At 37.5% G+C, this 16312-nt stretch overlaps 1 protein-coding gene across 1 annotated transcript in view; it reads left to right on the top strand.

Annotated features, from left to right (window-relative positions):
* Window positions 1–16312, top strand: part of LOC136852211 (uncharacterized) — a 47920-nt gene that overhangs the window by 9399 nt on the left and 22209 nt on the right. The window contains exons 4-7 of the mRNA XM_067126659.1: window positions 3095–3301; window positions 3825–4042; window positions 6813–6987; window positions 14387–14619. Of these exons, the coding sequence (XP_066982760.1) occupies window positions 3095–3301; window positions 3825–4042; window positions 6813–6987; window positions 14387–14619 (833 nt within the window). The remainder of the gene's footprint in view (window positions 1–3094; window positions 3302–3824; window positions 4043–6812; window positions 6988–14386; window positions 14620–16312) is intronic.

Here is a 16312-nt window from a genome sequence, read left to right as displayed (position 1 = left end):
TACCATTTTAGCTCATGTGATTTTGTAGGCAAACTTTTTTATATATTCATCTAGAAACTGGTTGGAAAATCTCTTTGTTATTAATACAGCATGCTCCATGACTTCATCATCAAAATAATTCAAGGGGTTTCCATTATCCTGAACAATAAATTTCACACCTTTGGCTGAATGAAAAGTAAAGGAAACTCCACTGAGTTTCTTTATCCTGAACAATAAATTTCACACCTTTGGGTGAACGAAAAGTACGGTGTCTCTTCCTCTTATCGGTTACTGTCCAGTAACTTGGTAGTGCTATGCGATAAATCTTATTCAGTCTGTGTTAGAGGCTTCTGAGCTGCCACTCTAAGTTTCGTAGTCATAATCATTCTTTGCAACGAGTAAGTTATAATATCTCTTCAGGCAAAAGATTTTTCGCTTTGGAACACTCATTATGGGGGATAAATTATGGGGATAAATGGGATCAATTTAGGCATTATAAGGTTCTTTGCAGCATACCTTCAGCCCCTAGCTGCAACCACTTTTGTTCTTCTTACTGTACCTCCTTTCATATTCTCTCTCTTCCATCTAACTTTCCACCTTCTCCTAACAATTGTTTCATAGTCCAACTGCAAGGTTTTCCTCCTGTTGCGCCTTTCAAACCCTTGACTGTCAATGTCCTTTTCAGCGCTAAGTGACCTAGTGGGTCCCAGTGCTTGGCCTTTGGCCTAAATTCTTTATTCAGTTCAAAAACTCTAAATGGGATCAAAACAAAAATCAGCCATTTATCAATGAACGCCTGAAGAGTAGCAGGAGGCGCGAGGTCGATGTCCTCTGTCAGACTGTCTTTCCGTTACAAAAAAAGTTGCCATTTACCCCTAATTTAGCTCATAGTGTTACCAAATGATGTTCTTACAATTTGTATAAGAGTAAAGTGTACTTATGAGTTGTGATTTATGAGCTTTGAACGAGGGAGAACGTGTTACTCCATTGAAGGCAGTGTGATATGGGATGTGGGCAACCTAGATATGCCGTTTGTTGACGCTTAACAGTTAAGTGTGAAGTGAGCTTAAATGTCTGCCTTGGTAATATTTCCAGAAGCGTCATTGCAATACCAGGGTCAATTCCTTCCACACTAGACCGGAGGTTCCCATTTCCACCACTACCATGGTAAGTGTAGGGAGAAAGTTGCTTTTTAGGGGTATGTCTTGTCAGTGACAGGACATTGCAAGAACAAAAATCTATCTGAGGCATGCAGTTCTAAGATACAGGAAGAGCATGAAAAAGAGAATAGTTTTATTCCTGTCCACAGTTTTCAGTTTTCTGCAGCTCTTGAGACCTATCATGATTCCAGGTAAACTGCCCATCTGTGAACTTTGGTAGTTAATGGTCAAACATAAAGAACCTTTAAAGGAGCAAAACTAAAACCACTTCATGAAAATATTCTGTCATTATCAAGGCCTGAGTCTTTTCATTTTACTGGAAGTGGAACAAGGGTTCTTCATGCATTTGCACATACCTAGTCTTGAGCCTACTGTCCCTACACCCATCTCATTAATGATGAGCTCCCCTTAGGTTTCATCCAAACTTAGACACTCAACGGGAGACGGGTCTGCTGTACAGTCTCACTGGTTCACTCAAGAAAACACCTAGGCTTAGCATATAGTTTTGAGACTTATCAATTTTTTACATTTTTCATAACAGTTGGAGCCCCCAGTTTTGCTCCCAGCTGCACATTCAATTTGCGGATCCTCCTCTTCAACCTCTTCTACTCCAATAGATGTATGGTATGTGGCCTCTTCCTCCAGAGTTCCTTTCAGGATTAGGAGCCAACCTGAAGTTTATTAGGAAATTCATATTTAGCAAAACAAGGAGAGCTATTAGCTGCATTGCCCCTTATTGTTTTTGCTGCAAGTCAGACATCAGATCAAGGCCATTCTAGTAGTTGTTATTACCTTCTTTGTTTCATAAAAACTCCCCAGGTTTTTTACTCCTTAAATCTTTGGGCACAGATTTTTTTTTTTTTGTACAGTCAAGTCGTTTTTTACTCAGTTGCATAGTGGGTGATTTGACATCCCATGTGACATAGAATTGTGAGGTTGGCCTGACTTAAAGCCAGTATCTCAAATGCAAATTTTCTTTCTTTCTTCCTTAAGAGTTTGTGGTGTGCCCTTCTCTTCACTAATTAATCAAAATGAGCTATGCTTTGGAGATTTGTCTTCATTTTTTGGGTCATTTAGTGGTTAGTGCTCGTGTAGTTTGGGGTTTTGTACTCATTCTTATGTTTCTCCAATCTTCAAACTGAGTTCCATTTCAACGTTTTTTTTTTACCTCAGTTCTCCTTAAGCTTAAAGTTTCTTGACACCTCGTCCAGGACCTTCCTTGCCCCAGTGAGTCTTCTCAGCTTCTAAACTTCAGTTTCTTTCACACCTGCTTAAGTTGTCATTTAGACTTTGCTAAAATAATGGGTTTGTGATGAAGCAATATGATGATATTAAAACAAAATTGCTTTCGATTCAAACTCATGTCTTAAAGTGGCCGCACTTCTTTCAGTCCTCTAGTTCTTTTAAAACTGGATGAAATCTCGTACAAAGAATGATTCAGCTAACTAACTGAAGTCTAAAAGGCTTAGTAGAATCTGCCAACCTACCCAAGCCATGGGATCTTTGTTTTCTTCTACAAGTGGATTTCCATGCCTGGGTTTCAAACAGAGCCCACAAATATTTTTTGTTGAACTAATGGATTTGTATTGAAAAATCTAAATTTGAATTAAGTTTTTTTGTTTTTGAGAAAGTTGATACAGTATATTGTTCATTGTTAGCACATGGATAGTACGGTGTATGTGTTACAGTAATAATTTTTGGATCTCTCCTAGATAGTGACCCCCAAGGGTTGTAACCCCGTATGTATCCACCTTTGCTGCTTGTTTAGTACAAGCCTGTTAGGGATCACCATAAAAACACAAACAAAAGACTGTAAATATCATAACGATAATGACCCCCAAGAGATATTGGTCCTAGAAAACGATCCCCAACTCACATCTAGGAAAGAACCTAATTTTTTTATACATTTTTATTTTTTATCTTTTTAATTAGCTACTTTTGAATCTTTCTTCTAGCTATTAATGGGTGGGTTTGGATGGACCAAGGATACAACAGCATACAAGATGTTGCTCAATTGAATTTTGACATGAATGTGTACCACAAGAGCCTTCTCGAATCCACAACAGCCTCATCGGGAATGTGTGTGGCGTTGATGAATGGGAATCCTCTGAGAATAAGGAATTGCACATTGGCATTTAAGCTCATTTGTTCAAGGAAACATCGTAAGTTTTGTAGATTACATATACTCACATTAACGTACATCTAAAATTATTGCTATGAAATTACTACTAATGGCTGAGTTACATTTTGTTGCTTAGGTATTAATGGTACCTCTGATAAATTAAATACTGGTGCCCTGTCTTCTTAACCCCTTGTGTTGTTCCTCATCCTATTTTTACATTTTCCTTGTTAATGCTTAAAACTCACCAAACTCAGTTGTGCTATTCTGAATCATTCAAGTTCAGCATCATTTTTACATTCTGGAGTTGACCATGGGAAATATTATAGCTTGTGGAATGCTATAAAATTCATCATTGGCTTTATAATATAAAATGAATATGATTATAATGTCAACTTTGACAGATAATGTAAACATTAAACTGTGAAAGGATAATGTCGTTCAGTGGTAACACCTTCATCATAAAAAAATTGCCATAATTCATTGGTCAGCAATTCAGATTTTGTATTCCCTCTGTATTTTGAAATATATGCCCAGTGTTTATAATATCTAACTTTCGTTTCAAGACTCAAGAATTTGTCCACCTGGATATGGAGCTTCGGGTTCTAGATGCTTATCCCTAGGTCAGTACAATCATACACATACAGAGGCTGAATCCATTTGTGCAAATCGCTTTGGTCAGCTCTTTGAGCCACGTACTCTTATGGACCTGCAGGACATCTACAACTTAGCCACAGAATATAACTGGAACAAATACGATTTGAGAGTTGGGATAACTTATAAGGTAAAGCTGCTTCTCATTCTTTTTCATGCAAACTATTAAAATCCTTGCACTAGCAATTTTTGTCTTACTCTGCTGCTACCAATTGTTCAGTAATTCTGTGAATGCTTTGTGCCCATTTTGTAATGTGTTTCTCTTTCTTCATCAGTTTTTTGTGTGGATTTTGTCTTTATTCCAGATGCTACTTTTTTCATTTTATACAAGACGTTGTTCAGTTGAAATTTCTTATTGTGTTTCGCTTTTTGTCTAAAGCATTCTGAGTTTCATATGTTCATTCTTTTATTGGCTCCTAATTTCAATTCATTCAGACCTTTTTTTATTAATTTTTTTCTCAATGATTTTGTGTCTAGCATATCAAGTTATTGATTTTTAAAACATTTTGATGCCAGAATCGCTATGCAAACCATTAAGGAAAACAAAACAAAACAATGTTTCCCTTTTAGGTGATGTGTGTAAGAAGAACATGGTATAGAATCAGCTTTGTTATTTCGTTTATTTTGAATTTCTAAGGATACAGTAAGTAAAACAGCATTTGTAATAACATGGCTTTGCATAACCAGTATTTCGTAAGATACTGTTGTTGCAAAATCTAGCCTATTCACTGATGGTTTTGTAATTTAGCAGTTGTCTTATACTAACCTTGGCCAGATTTTGTTCGTTAAATCTGGTGTCCGTTGGTTCTGGGTCCGTTAAAGCAAGGTTTAATTTTGAGTTCTATCTCAAATACCTGCTCTCTGGTATGGATGCATATCTGATTTGACCTAGTTGATAACTATACAGTAGTCAGTTTCATTTCATCCATCCACCCATGGTGAAGATGAAGCACATGCACATGGATAGCATGTGATTGGCTTACAATCGACTTTTCAAATATCACCGTCTTATTGTGATAAATATTAAATTATTTCTTCAGTAACATATTTGCATTTTATATATACAAAGAACGCTCACCCCTTCTTATATAAATCATAAACTTGCCAATTTTTGTTGATAATATACCAACATAAGCAGACTATAGACAAGCATGTATTTAACAGTCTACTCAGCTCAAACACAAATGTAGCCCTGACTACACTTAGACCTATGTTCACAAACTGTTCAAATCCCAAGATTTTGTAATCATTCAAACTTTATTCTTTGCATAGTTTCACTGCATGCATATGGAAATAACTACTATAATACCAATGTAATATTTGCATTCATAAACTGAAAAAGAGTGATTAGCAGCTTTTCTTAGATACAATCTAAACAGCCTTCCTGTTTTAGATCCTCTGCATGAAAGACAGATTTACACTATAGTTTGACCAGTTTCTTCCAGAAGATAAGCAGAAGTGTGTTTAGCTGATAGCATCTTAAAGGTTGCACCCTTTTTTATGCAAACTGGAATACCCATTTTAGATTTCTTGGTTAAACCTTAACATATGCAACCATATGGAACTATTGATTGCTTGCTCTCAGTAGTATCTTCATAGTCTTTTGACTCCAGCAGATACAGATGTATTCATCTTCTTTAGGGGCTTCTTTTAGTAGGATGAACCCTTAGATCAAGGACTCATCAAGAAGGTCCAAACTTCAAGCATTTGGCTGTTTTGTGTCACTTTTTCTTCTTTAGGGGCTTCTTTTAGTAGGATGAGCCCTTAGATCAAGGACTCATCAAGAAGGTCCAAACTTCAAGCATTTGGCTGTTTTGTGTCACTTTTTTTGCTAATGCCCAGCATTTTTCAGATCAAGGTTGGTTGATCATTCTTTTTGTCATTGCCTTTCTCTCACTGAGTGCCTTAAGTGACTTCTTTCTTGAAATATTTGTCTGACTCATAATTTTTTTTTTAGCCCACGTTAGATGTGCCTACTTTACTCACTGTTACCTTGGAGGATGTCATCTCTCATGCTCTTTGGAATCTCAGGGTTAATCTGACTTTCATATATTATCTTAATTTTAAGGCTTCTTTACTTCCATATGAATTAATGCTTTAGAGATTAACCCTCCTCATTTTCCTTAGCCATCTAGAGGTTAGTGTGGCTGTTTTTTGGTGTCTCATATCTATTTTTACACCCCTCCAATTTTTAAGTAAGCTCTTGTCCAATTCATAAACCCCTGATCTTTTTTCCACTTTTGTAACAAGGTTCCAGTCCAGCTCCTGACCACTTTATGCCATTTTGCTCAGAAGTTCACTTGTCCGTTCAAACTCTTTTTAATTTGCCAAAGCATCAACACCTCCCATCAAAGTTGCTATTCAAATGTATTTGAAGTAATTTGTGATGAAAAAACTTTTTATTAAATTTTTTTTTATTAAAAATCCATTGCTTTAATCTGATTGACCTGCTTTCCAACTCAACTTTGTCACAGCTTATCAGACTTCAATAAGAATTTTTTAGTTTACTAACCAATATCTGAAGGATAATGGGCAGTGGCTAACTTGAGCCATCTGATTTTCTTTTTCATCTTGTAGTTGATTGAGTTGTCTGGAATGCACTTGGAATGTATGTACTGTATAGGCATATTTAAATAAAGGATTGGAATTAGAAAAAATTTATTTTCTTTTGTTGAAAAGGGTGCATTCTTTCTCACATTTTTAATGACCCATAATAAAGTTTTTTCTCTCTTGAATTTAGCACTCTACAAATTGACCATTTCATTTATGTCTTCATTCACAGGTTAGATATTTCTATTCAGCAATATAGACCATCTGAGTCCTTAATGTGATTTTGAAAACTTATGCTTTGGCATGATCTCAGCTTAATCGATTCAGTTGCATTTTCAATTTTCTGTCAGAATAATGCGTGGAGGTTTGCATCAGATGGGGCTCAGATTCCTGCTGATTTGTGGAGTAGTAATTACCCTCTAATGCAAGTAAACAAAACCTGTGCCTTGTACAATGCAACAACAAAGAAGCTTGTTAATGCTGGCTGCAATGACCTTCAATACTACATATGTATTTACAATTCAAGTAAGTTAAACTATGAACTTTTGTGTATTCAATTACATTTTGTATTGTTTTCTCTATTATTTAGCCTATACTGTATATCAAGTCTTTTTTTTTTCAGATAAAAAATGTTCCATTTACTCATTGGTCAGTAACTTAATAATTTCACAAGATCATCTTAATTAAAAAACTTTGAAATGTCAAAGTAAAACTGAAAAAATGATTTTTATATATATATATATATATACAGTGAACCCCCGTATTCGCGTGGGATGCGTCCCACACCCCCCCGCGAATAGGTCAAATCTGCGAATGCTTAAAACCCCTCTAAAAACACTTAGAACTGCCCATTTTGATAGGCTAAACCAAGAAAAACCCTGTAAAAATGCTTATACCTGAGTATTTTAATAGTTTTATCACAAAAAGTGCATTTATTCATGAAAATTATATGAAAATACAGTAATTAGTGAATATTTCTCAGTGAAAAATACCGCATGAATGGGCGAATTTTCCACGAATGATGGCTAGATATGTTCTACAGAGAAACCTGCGAATGCGTGAGTCCATGAACCATGAGAACGCTGAATACAGGGGTTTACTGTATATATATATATATATATATATATATATATATATATATATATATATATATATATATATATATATATATATATATATATATAATTGTATGTACAGTACTTTCAATCTGTTGCTTACCAATAATATGTACTACTCTAAATAAAAATTGGCTGCCATCGTACTGCACTAACAATCATCAACGAGCTCTTGTAGGTCATGTAAGTATATGTTAAATAGGAGAAGTCATAAATTTGAGCCTTGAAGAAAACCATATTCAGTAGTAACTACAGTAGTTATTTGATTTTCACCTTTGTAGCTACTAAACCAAAATTTATGAGTTTTCAATGAATTGCGTTGGGAAAACACATACACACACAGAGGTGCCTCAAGACATATATAAAGGTGCCTCAAAACTTTTAGTTTATCTAAAGAGACGCTTTTAAAAGACTAAAATTAAATCTGGTCCAAATTTAACATAGTCTCCTCGTAAACCACAACAGACTCGGGGAAAAAGAAACCTGTGGCTTCTCTAGGCTCCCTTTATTCCTCTCTTTCTCTATACAAAGATTAGAAAAATGGTTCAGGGAGCACACAGGTTCCATAGTTCATTTATGAATCTCAATTCATTTTCAAAATCACATTCATGGCACAGACAAGACATACAAACTAACTGGTACAACAAATTACAGTTTCAACAGCAAAAAAATGGCAGTAATCCATAAAAAAAAGGTATAAATACAAGGCACATAAAATTGAAAAAAATACAAGCACTGTAAACAAGGGAAACTCAATATTAGTTTTACAACACAAATACCTGTTACCATAATTACACACCCTATAATCATCATATAAGAAAGGTTTACTAATTATTCAGTATGTGCTTCTTTTAGTTGTAGACTTTAAGACTAACTTGAAACATTCCGATCCAATGTAAACATGGTTGAGAGTGTTCTTTTTGGACAACAAAGTACATTTAACATCCTTCCCACCATAGGAGTGTATCAACACTCCTAGCATCATAGGAACCTCCATTACAGTCTCAATAACCTTGAATTTACAATTCAAATTTAACAGGTACCTTAATAGACCGTCCCTTTTGGGTTTTACCTACATTAGACTCAGAGGGTGATTCAACTGGGTCCACATGATCCTCTGCAGTTGGACTGTCCTTTATTTCATCAGGGGAATTATGAACCATTTCCTCACTGATGTCTGATATTTCTAAATTATATAAGTTTTGCACAGGTGTGCAGTTGTTATAAATCCACGTTTAGTTTTAAACTCGGCACTTCTGACTACTCCATCTTCACCAGGGTACAACTCGGTAACAACTCCAAGAGGCCACATCAACGTTGGCACTCTTTCCTCTTTTACTGTTACAACAGAACGCTTCTTTAACTTACAACTTGCTTTGAGCCCCTTTACCATGCAAGGCAAGTTTCTAAGATACTCTGATTCCCAGATTCTCCAATATTTCTCCAACTGATTCAGATGTGCAGCCTCTCTCACACACAAATCCTTTGAGGATACACCTGAGGTAGGCTCATCTGCCAATTCTAACTGAAACTCTGCTGAATGACCAATGAGGAAATGAGATGAGGTAAGGGAATCAGCAGCGTCAGGCTCTTCGCCTACAAATGTTAAGGGTCTTGAATTAATATATGCCTCCTTGTCATGGAGTGTTTTAGCATTGTCCAAGTAGAACACAGAAGGGACACCACGTCTAGCCATAAACTGGTGAATTGCCAGATTGCAATCAGCAACCGAGAGGGACTCAGTAAGCTCCAGGTGGACAGCTCAAACAACAGCACAAGTAAAAAGAAGAACACAGAACTTCTTGGAAAGAAAATCAACACAAAATAAGGGACCAGCAAAGTCTAGACCTGTAACAGTGAAAGGATGAGCAGATTTAACTCTTAACTCAGGAAAGGGAGCTACAGGCTGAGAACAGGCCTTGGCTTCGCATCAATGACAAGGAACACATTCTCAGCAAACTCTTTTTGCAATATTATGAAGACGAATTATCCAATAATTGTTTTGCAAAGTGAAAACAAGCTTAGCAACGCCAGCATGTTTAAGCAACCCGTGCTGGAAATGAACCAACAACAAAACAATGTGAGTACTAGGGATGATGATAGGGTACCTACTCCCAAAACTCTACTCCGCATTCTCTAAGGGCCCCTTTATTCACAGTAGACCATCCTTGCCTAATTAAGGATCAAGTTTGATCAAAGAGGACCCCTTTGGGAGGGGCTGAGACCTTGTCAGAGCATTTACTTCCCTCTCAAAGACCTCTCTTTGAGCATAGTAGAGCAGTTTTACCTTGGCTCCTGTAAATTCTGTATAAGTCAAGGAACACCAGTTTTAAGGTATGAAGCTCTACAATTACCAACAAATCTTAACACCGAACATACAACATTGAGCGCCTTCAGAAAGGAGCTCCATCAAGAGAATTCAAACAAGGGCTGATCAAACTCAACTGCAACACTGTGTCAGTTTCACATTGCTCCTTAGCGGGGACTCCCTCTCTTTCATACTCCTGAAACACCTTATATTGTTGTTCCTGCAGACAAAGGTCCCTATCTAACTTACAACTCAGATTTCCATGGAAGGGCCACTTCATTACGGCCTCTTTATAACACCAAATTCTCAGATTGAGCCAGAATAGGGTTAGGCTCAAATACCCTAGACTGTATTTCCTGGGCTTGAATCCCTATAGATTCTAAATCCCAAAAATTACTCAAACTATTCTCTTGAAAATTATCATTTGCTAACAGTTGTGCACCCACACCACAACCACAACTACCTTCGGACCTATTATAGGATCCGGACAGAACCCAACCAAAAATAGTCTCCTGGGCTACAAGCCCTTCATTACACATAACTTTGTTAGGAGTCGTCAGCCTCCAATATGGGTCTAGTCCAGTCAACACATCAACTTGTATTTTTTGGTTGGATCTATACTCATCAGCTAGGTTAAGATGTGCAAAGGGCTCTAAGCACTTTGGGTCCACCTTGGTCTTACACAAAGGGGACAAATTACATTTATCCCTGCCACCTTAAAATTATATCTGTGGTTATTTGCCCCCAGGCACATAATTTTATAGATCCTGCATAAATCTGCTTTGGAGGCTTTACCCCCCCCAAAGGCAGAAAATGATAAATACTCAGAGGTCAACCACTTAGGCTTGACCTTTTATACTAATTCCTTTGAAATGTAGGCTCAATCTGAGCCTGTATCAAACATCACAGTGGCAGAGGTGCTGCCGAGATGGCCTACAATTTTTATTCTTGCTGTTTGTAATACACATCACTTCTTAATAACTCTAGCCTTCAACTCACACAGTGCTACCCCACGTGTAACTGAGTACACTCGCCCCCTGCACTTTCTCTACTAAAGTGGTTTTTTCACTGGGTGTTACAGGGTGGTTCGCATCAGACTTCTGACAAAAAATGGCATGGTGATTCCCACCTTTGCAGTTAGAACACTTGGCCTAGCAACCTTTTGCATAGTGTCACGTTAATAAACACTTAAAACACAGCTGCTTTCCACGAACGGCTTCTTCTCTTTCTTTAATAGGAAGCTTAACCACCATAACACTTTCCACTGGGATGTATTTTTCCACAGAACGCACACTGCGGCTTTGATGCACTCTCTTCTGATGATGTTTGAAGGGCGGAGGCCGAACCCCGGCTGAACTTTTTCTGCACTTTTTCCATGCTGGGATCTTCGGTCTTCCTGAGGTTCAGCCCCTTAAGACCCTCAGGCCCTTTCTTGCCCATCTATTTCTCGTTGCAGGAATGTCAGCATCCCGTTGAGGTCTCCTTCTTCTCATTCACTGTGAGACTGAGAGAGGTGTGAAATAATGAGCAGGAAGACAAGTACTGCTACTTTATTGATGAAGCGAGCTGCTTATAAAGTGGGATGCGGACGTCTGCGTATTTTGCAGAGACCATGGGTACAAAGATTTAGAGGCGACCTGAGGTCAAACTAATTCTCTACAAAACAGGACAGGTCCATACAGAAAGCATAGTGATCAATAATGTCTGATGCATAATGTAATACAGTACTCCGTTACATGTACATAAGGCATGATCATTTGAAAAGACAAAAAAATATACAGTTTACAATTATGGTAATAATATGTGTTCGGTCGACCCCAGATTGAATGTGAAGGCACCGCAGAAAACGGGATGTTCACTACAAGGAACGCGTTGAGTGGGGGCTTTACAAGACCAATCCAGTCAAATCTCGTGGGGGAGCAGGGACAAGATCATGGGCACCAATACCAGCCCATATTGGTCCCTTCCTCCTCCAAGAGCCTCTAAACTGTGGGCATTGGCTGCTAAGTCCTCTTGTAATTTCCGCAGTACCGTGAGTTGGTTATCGTACTTTGCTTTGCTTGACAAGGCAATTTGCATAAGGCCCTGAATGTGTGCAGAAATTATTTTATTAGATTTTCCATACCTGTCTTCAAACAGCCAACACGCTGCCTTATAATTAACTGTGGTCTGCGTCAAACCCTGTGCAACACCCTTCACTATCAGCTCTCCGTTAGGTGAGCCGGTAGAGCTGCGGACTGTCACTCGATGGGCCGGAGTTCAATTCCCCCAGCCGGCTAATGAAGAATTAGAGGAATTTATTTCTGGTGATAGAAATTCATTTCTCGCTATAATGTGGTTCGGATTCCACAATAAGCTGTAGGTCCCGTTGCTAAGTAACCAATTGGTTCTTAGCCACATAAAATAAGTCTAATCCTTCGGGCCAGCCCTAGGAGAGCTGTTAATCAGCTCAGTGGTCTGGTAAAACTAAGGTATACTTTTTTCTTTCTTCCTCCAATACTGAACTCGGGTACAGTACATAAATTTAGAGACAGTGCATAGGCTTGTCATCTACTATGTCCTTGAACTGGTCCCAAAACAGCATCCATTCTGTTAGTTTCCCATTAAATTTTACCAGTTCAAGCTGAGGCAGTTGCACACTTTGTGCCTCACTACTAGCCCCACTTGTGGAAACTACACTGCCCTCACTCGGTTTATTCAGATGCACAAATCTGTCCTTACCTAACCTTTCTAGGGTTTCTGCAGTGGCAATGCGGGTTTTTCCTACCTCTTGGAGAAAACCATTGGCTTTATATATTTCTCTTTTGAATCCTTCAGGATTACTGATCAGGCATTGCACTTTTCAGTTGGTTTTTTCCCACTCGCTTTCATGTTGTCATATTGGTCCACAAGGTTAGTCATTTCGTGCTATGTAGGATCTCCTTGTAGGTTGTCACATAAATTTTCTGCGGCACAACGCAGCTATGTAGTTACCTTCAATCGCTCCATTTTAAGTTCTAACTCATTTAACTCGGTAGTAAAACAGGGAAATTCCTCTTCACTTTTTACTTCCTGGGTTGGGGCACCATGATGTTGGGCCAAGAGCCCCTCATTTTGAGGCATAGTCTCCTCATGAACCACAATAAACTCAGGAGAAAGGAAACTCATGGCTTCTCTGGGTTCTCTCTCTCTCTCTCTCTCTCTCTCTCTCTCTCTCTCTCTCTCTCTCTCTCTCTCTCTCTCTCTCTCTCTCTGTGTTCATTTTCAAAAATCACATTCATGGTACAGACAAGATGCACAAATTAATTGGTACAACAAATTTCAGTTTCAACAGCAAAAAAATGGCAATAAACTGCAAAAAAGGTTAAATACGACAAGGCATAGAGAATGGAGGAAAAATACAAGCACTCTAAACAAGGGGAAACTCAATAGTGTATTAGTTTTACAACACAGATACTTGTTACCAGAATTACACACACTTTATAATCATCATATAGGAAAGGTTTAACAATTATGCAATATGTGCTTCATATAGGGATAGACTTTAAGACTAACTCAAAACATTTTGATCCAACTTAAACACAGGGTTGGGAGCATTGTCTTTGGACAACAAAGTATGTACATTTAACAGGAATCTCCACAATGATTGATATAAAATCCTAGTTCCATTTTCCATCAACTGAATCTAGTTTGACCATTTTTGAGAGGAAAAATGTACAGGTAGTTATCTTTAATGCTTCTGTTTTCTGATCTCTTAATTGACGCTTTTCTTGAGAGGACCAGTAAAGAACTTCTAGCATGCATTGATATCCAAGGTGTATATTAATAGCATTAGCTTGAGCACGCCAAATATGCAGTCTACAGCGAAGAATATGGTTACTTCATTTAGACATGGGGTTTCTGAGAAAAATACTGTAGCAGTCAATATATTTATTAATTTAAAATATGGCTCTTAATACAGTAGTAGTACACACACACACACACACACACACACACACACACACACACACACACACACACACACACACACACACACACACACACACACACACACACACACACCCCATCAGCATCCTGATGAGGTACAACACTAGAATGTGGACTGCACTCAGAGTCTTTTCTAAATATTAAAATAATATAGATTAACTCAAAATGCTTAAGTGCAAGATTGCAATAATGTAATAATAATTATACAGTAATATTAACTGGTGATTTGCAGAATGTCAACAGTTTTGATCAGTTCAGGCTAAAAGAAAAACTCGCAAAATGTTGAGTAAATGGAGTTAAAGGAATGGCTAAATATATTAAATTTTGCCTTATTTATGAAACTATAATGGAATCATTTTAGTCCAAGAACTGGAAACTAACTTTTAAGTACTAAAATGGTACGCAAGTGGTGTCTGTTTATGAAGCAAAATTTTTATATAAAAGTTTTTATTTGTCAGACTCTTGCTGTGTTTATTTGTTGCTGTGTCTTACTGAATAATAGACTCATCTGGTAATGTTTGAACTTTCTTTCTAGAGCCACACTGTCCAGCAGGATTCCTGTCTTTTGGTTGGTCATCTGAGTGTTATATGATAGCTCCCTTCAAATTACCATATCCGTCATCAGCCTCCTACTGCAAAATGTGGGGAGGAGAAATTGCCACAATCCGTGAAAATTACACGAAAACCCAAGTGAATGATTTGCAATATAACCGTATGGATGCTGTCAGCAATATCTATCTGTGGGTCGATTTGCAGGATACAACTTATGTAAGTTCCACAGTGTTATTTTTTCATTTTACTATGAGTGTGTTACGAATATTTTGCTACATATTCTAGTAATCTGTAGACTCTTTTATTTGAATTTGCCAACCTCACGCAGGAGAAGCACATTAAAGGCATTTTCACAGGCAAGTAGAAAGACAAAGAAAATGTGCAAGGAGCATGTTTTCATTTTTGGAAGGCAAGTACTGTAGTTATTGCAACTGCTGTTTACACCTAGAAAGTGTTTGTGTAAATAGCCCCTTGGTTTCAGTTTTACGTATGGTGCATCCAAATATGTTTGTCCCCTCTTCCAGTGGATCATGTCGACATTGCCATGAAAAATATGCAAAAAATTGCATGCTAAATAATTAGAAGTACTTGAGGAAGCTTAAAAACAAAATCAAATACAGATAATAGGTTGGATAAAACAAGGATATTACATGAAGCCTTGCTGGAGAACTTATTGCTAATGACCAAAAAGAGAAGAAATGGAGATTTTTGAATATATCCTCAGCTTGATTTTCTGTAATTTCACTTACTACTGAATGATCAGTATATTCATATCATATTAATTTTTGTAGACTGTTTTTGTCAATACTTTACAAATATTGTGTTCAGTATAGTTTGGCTTAGGTTTGATAATCAAGAGAGTTAAAGCCCAAAAATCCCAATTCTTATTTACTACTCATGCTCTTCAGGGTGATCGACACTGCATATGCTTGCTATTGTTCTCAGTTTATGTGTGGAAAAGCAATGCCCTCAGCTTAATTTTTAGTATTTGGGCACTTGAAGTTTTAAGCTGTGTATACTTTCTCTAGTAACATGAATATGTCGTTTAAAAATTTTTTTATCAATACTAACCCTTCAGTTTTACATAACCTAATCATGTATTAGTGCAATTTCCAGCCATGTCCATTACAAGAAAAATACAAAAAGCTCAGATGGCTTAGATAGTTCGGTTGTGACCAAGCATTGGGTTCTTGAGGTGGGTGCTATTTACATAAGTTATGGGTTTGTATTACAAAGTTAATTTTATATTAAAAAAATTACATATGTTCAACCACAAACCTGAAATTTTTATATCACTTAAATAGCAACTTAGGTGGGTGGCATGTTGAGCTGATGATCTGATAAGGCTCATACATCCAATGAATACAAGGTTCTAGGAAGAAACAGGGGATTGAAATCTGAAGTGGAGCCTTCTTTAGAAATGGAGGCAGTGTTAAGAGAGCTTCCTATAATGTGTCAACACTCCCAGGAGTCTGAGTCTGACCATGGACCAGTGAAGACAGAGCATCCTCCTATAAATGGGTGATCCCAAAGAGGAGACAAGCTCCTCTCAGAGGGAGAAGAATTACTCTTATAGTGTTAATTAAAGGTTTGATCAAATCTTGTGAGGACCCTGCTGAGCCAAAGAAAATTGTATGCTCAGTTTGCCACAGTGGTCAAACAAGATGCCAGTTGTGAAATTTATTATCCTGATAAACAATTGGTAACAGAATCATGGCCATGATCAGACTCTCTAAAGAGAAGCAAAAGACTGAAGATCCAAAAGAAAACTGCCATCTTGAGGCAGGGACAACCCATAAAATATACAGTATAACACAAGTAGATCCCTTGGAATACTCCCATCAGGAGCTCTCTGCTGAAACAGGGATGGAACTAACCACTTGCCTGTCTGGGAGGAACACTGATAAAA

The sequence above is a fragment of the Macrobrachium rosenbergii genome, chromosome 25, assembly GCF_040412425.1.
Source record: "Macrobrachium rosenbergii isolate ZJJX-2024 chromosome 25, ASM4041242v1, whole genome shotgun sequence".
NCBI classification, from domain to species: domain Eukaryota; kingdom Metazoa; phylum Arthropoda; class Malacostraca; order Decapoda; family Palaemonidae; genus Macrobrachium; species Macrobrachium rosenbergii.
Note: the sequence above shows the minus strand (reverse complement) of the source record. Positions and strands in the feature narration are given on the sequence as shown.